This window comes from Triticum dicoccoides, chromosome 2A (assembly GCF_002162155.2).
Source record: "Triticum dicoccoides isolate Atlit2015 ecotype Zavitan chromosome 2A, WEW_v2.0, whole genome shotgun sequence".
Lineage (NCBI taxonomy): Eukaryota > Viridiplantae > Streptophyta > Magnoliopsida > Poales > Poaceae > Triticum > Triticum dicoccoides.
This window is the reverse complement of record NC_041382.1, coordinates 554,326,909-554,330,711: the sequence shown is the minus strand read 5'-3', so window position 1 is coordinate 554,330,711 and position 3,803 is coordinate 554,326,909. Positions and strand designations below refer to the sequence as shown.

General features: G+C 55.3%; 1 protein-coding gene across 1 annotated transcript; it reads left to right on the top strand.

The window, feature by feature from the left end:
- Nucleotides 1-2,319: 2,319 nt before the first annotated feature.
- Nucleotides 2,320-3,745, top strand: LOC119359566 (translation initiation factor IF-2-like). Its single transcript, XM_037625705.1, has one exon. The coding sequence runs from the start codon at nt 2,646-2,648 to the stop codon at nt 3,633-3,635; it is 990 nt and encodes a 329-aa protein (XP_037481602.1). The 5' UTR covers nt 2,320-2,645; the 3' UTR covers nt 3,636-3,745.
- The last annotated feature ends 58 nt before the right edge of the window (nt 3,746-3,803 follow it).

The following is a 3,803-nucleotide window of genomic DNA, read 5'->3' as shown; positions in this document are numbered from 1 at the left end:
TGGTTTCTGGGTCGTGTGGGAAGGACCCACCTATCGCCCACATTCACTTGGCGACGGTTCCAAATGCCGTCGCGGAAAGGGGTTAAAACCCGTTTGTATAGCACCTCGTTGTACCAGTGTAGGTATGGAGATACCGATGATCGAATCTCGAGCAAGTAACATATCGCCGGACAAAGGGAATTACATATGGGATTAATTGAATCCTGGATATCGGGGTTCAACCGATAAAGATCTTAGTGGAATATGTAGGAACCAATATGGGCATCCAAGTCCCGTTATTTGTTATTGACCGGACAGGTATCTCAGTCATGTCTACATGATTCTCGAACCCGTAGGGTCGCACGCTTAACGTTTGATGACACTAGAGTAGTATTGAGATATTTGCATTAACGACTGAAGGTTGTCCGGAATCTCGTCGGAATAGTTCGGGGGCATGCTGGTAGTGTACCGGCATCACCGAAGGGTTCCGAAGGTCCACTAGGGGGTCCACCTGCCCCCGGGGGCCACATGGGCTTAGGGGTGCGTCCTGGACAACATGGGCCAGGCGCACCAGCCCCCAACAGGCCCATGCGGCTGGAGGGGAAAACCCTTGTGGGGGAGGGACACCGCACTTGCCTTGAGGGGGCAAGAACTCCCCCTTGGCCGTCGTCCCCTCCCTTGGAGGAGGGGCTAGGGCCACCGTCCCCTCCCCCTTGCCCGTATATATAGTGGGGGTGAGGGAGGGCAGCCATACCCCTTCCCTGGCTCAGCCCCTCCCCCTCTCTACCACCACCTCCTCCCGGTTTGGCTTGGCGAAGCCCTGCCAGAGCTCCACCACCACCACGTCATCGTGCTAGTTGTGATCCCATCTATTTCTCCCCCTTCGCTTACTGGATCAAGGAGGAGGAGACGTCATCGAGCCGCACGTGTGCTAAATTTGGAGGTGTTGTTCGTTCTGTGCTAGGTCGGTTGGATCGCGAAGATTACGACTATATCAATCGCGTTTTATACGCTTCTGCTTTCGGCCTACAAGGATACGTAGACACACTCCCCTCTCGTTGTTTTGCATCTCCTAGATTAGGTCTTGGGTGTTCGTAGATTTTAATCTTGATTTTCATGCTTTGCTCCCCATTATTTCCCTATAGTGCAATCTTCGTGCCTGGCCTGGATCTCCTCCAGCAGCTGCAGCCACTGCTCCAGAGTTGTGATCTGACGCCTTGGCATGGCTAGCGGCGAACAGATTGGAAGTGGCAACGGTGAAGGAGGGAGAGGGAAGAAATGTGGGCGGGCTAGGATTAGGTTGCCACCGTCCGGCTTAAATAGCCAAGCCGGACTTGGTTCCTCTCTGGTGGCATGCCAGAGCGGCGACACAAGGCACAATGAATGCATCCTCAGTGACGAATGAAGGAGGCGTCCGTTGGACCGCTAGTTTATGCGTTTGACCGTGTGGGTCCTTGCGATCAGTCCTATGTGGCAGGCGCGTTCCGACGTCCCCATATCCTTCCTAGATATGGGGCAGGAGCGCCGGTCAGTTCGGGCATTTGGACCGGATTTGATGGGTTTAGTCGGATTCTATAATTTTACGTCTGAGTAGCCCGTCTGATCGTTTGGGGAGGATTTAAGGGCGCTACTCGTAGATGATTTGAGGGCTCCCATTGTAGATGTCCGTTTGGAAGTATTGCAAACAGTAGCCAAGGACTATTGTATTGGTAGCGAGTTAATGCGTCAAGTCACTGCTGCAGCTCCCCATGGAATCATGTTGCTGATCTACCTTGTCTCAATAACAGCGCTAGTCAGATACACCAGGCTAGAGGACCAGTACTGACCGGGTTCCACGATATAACTGCCGTACCTATAATCATTAATCCCTAGCTAGAGGACCCGGCCAAAATCAATATGCATTGCCCTGGCATACACGCTACATTGTACTAGTAGTACGTGGCGTATTAGCAACAATAGCTGGCTAATTAACGACAGGATAATGCATCAAAATTACTACTCCCTCTGTCCTATAATGTATGTAAGACATTTTTAACACTACATTAGAGTCAAAAAAATGTTTTACATTATGAGACGGAGAAAGTACTTACTACAGTGGTCATTATAGTATCAAAGATATTCTTATATTATAAGACGGAGGAAGTATTTCTTAGGTGATTTGTTAGTGTCATCGATCTTCACCGTCCATTCGTCGATCCGACTGTCATGGGCGTACGAGCATCCGGTTCAAGCGTAGTAGGCTGTAGCACCGCACCCTAGATGATTGAGCAGTACTGTGGCAGCAGCAACAGCGGTAGTAATAGCATGCGCAGCTGCTGGGAGTTAGAGCAGTGATGGCGCCAGCTCAGGGGCAGATTGACCCGAGTTATTGTAAGGCGGCCAACGTGCAGCGAGGCAAGAGGTAGAGAGAGGAACGAACATGAGCTAGTTGACCACGAGGATTTATACTACGCATGGGTCATCCATGATCGATCGATCCGATTCCTTCCCCCGCCTCGTGCAGATGCATTCGTTCATCATCTCGATGAGCGCCATCTGATTGACTCTGGCATCCAATCACACCCACTCCCGCGCGCCACCACGCTCATCGCCATCTACTCCTCCCTCGACCCGCTCTTCGTGTCAAGCACAGGCGCCTGCGCGCGCTGCTTCTTGGCGCGCCCGGCATGGGTAGCTGCGTGAGCAAGAAGGCCGCGCGCGGCAGTGCCGAGGCCAAGGTGGCGCCGCCGCTCCCGCCGGAGAAGGATAATGCCTTGCCTCCGCCGCCCGTGGTGGTGGAGGAGGAGGTCAAGGAGGTGTTGTCGGAGACGGCAGTGCGGCGGACAAGCCCGCCGGAGCCGGAGCCGCAGCCTGAGCCTGAGCCTGAGCCTGAGCCTGAGCCTGAGAAGGAGAAGATGGTACAGGAACACGAGGAAGGCGATGCTTCCGATAGCGTGTCGGTGGGTTCCTCCGTGGTGGACAAGGCGATGGTGAAGGCTGGAAGGGAGCAGGAAGTGGAGAAGAGGACGGTGGACGTGCCGGAGAAGGGGAGGGCCAGGAGGATGGAACCGGAGCAGAAGAAGAAATGCAAGGACGCCGGGAACGGCAGGGCGCGGTCGCCGTCCCCTGCGGCGAAGCAGAGGAGGTCGGGGACCAATGTCAGCGAGCAGCCGGTGCCGCCGCGGCCGCGGCGAGAGTCGCCCGCGGTGGTGTCCGGCATCGGGTGCCGCAGTGGCAGATTCTCCCCTTCCGCAGCGAGGAGGGCCGCCGAGAGCGCCGTCAGACGGAGCTACTCCGCAAGGGAAGCCGACATGGCGCTGCCGTCGTCTGCCAAGCGCTCCCTCAACACAAACATCAACGGTAACGGAGGGAGTGGCGTCAGGCGGGACCCTGGCGAGCATTCTGGCAGGAGGTCAGATTCCCCGTCTAGGCGCCCGCCGGCCTCTCCGGCAGCAAACGGCGCCATCAGCCGGCAATCGAGCGCCACCCGGAAGGCTCCGAAGGAGAACACCAGTTCGGAGAAAACCAAGCAGCAATGCGGCCGCGGACGGGCCCCGATGGAGGTTGGAGTTGAACTCGACGAGGCGCCATTGGCAGGAAAAGAGCGCAGGGAGGCGGCGGACGCCGCGATGGGCCAGAACCCCTCGGTGGCTATGGAGTGCTTCATCTTCCTTTAGTACTCTTTCCATGGATTACTTGTTCATTTCTTTTCTCTCGCCACTATGCCACTCTCACTAGTTGCCGTGTGATTTCTTGGCCATTATTAATTATCGGGAATTATCAGTTACTCCTACTTATTAGTATGTTAGATTTTGAGCCGAATGGAGTTCCATACCACGTCGTCC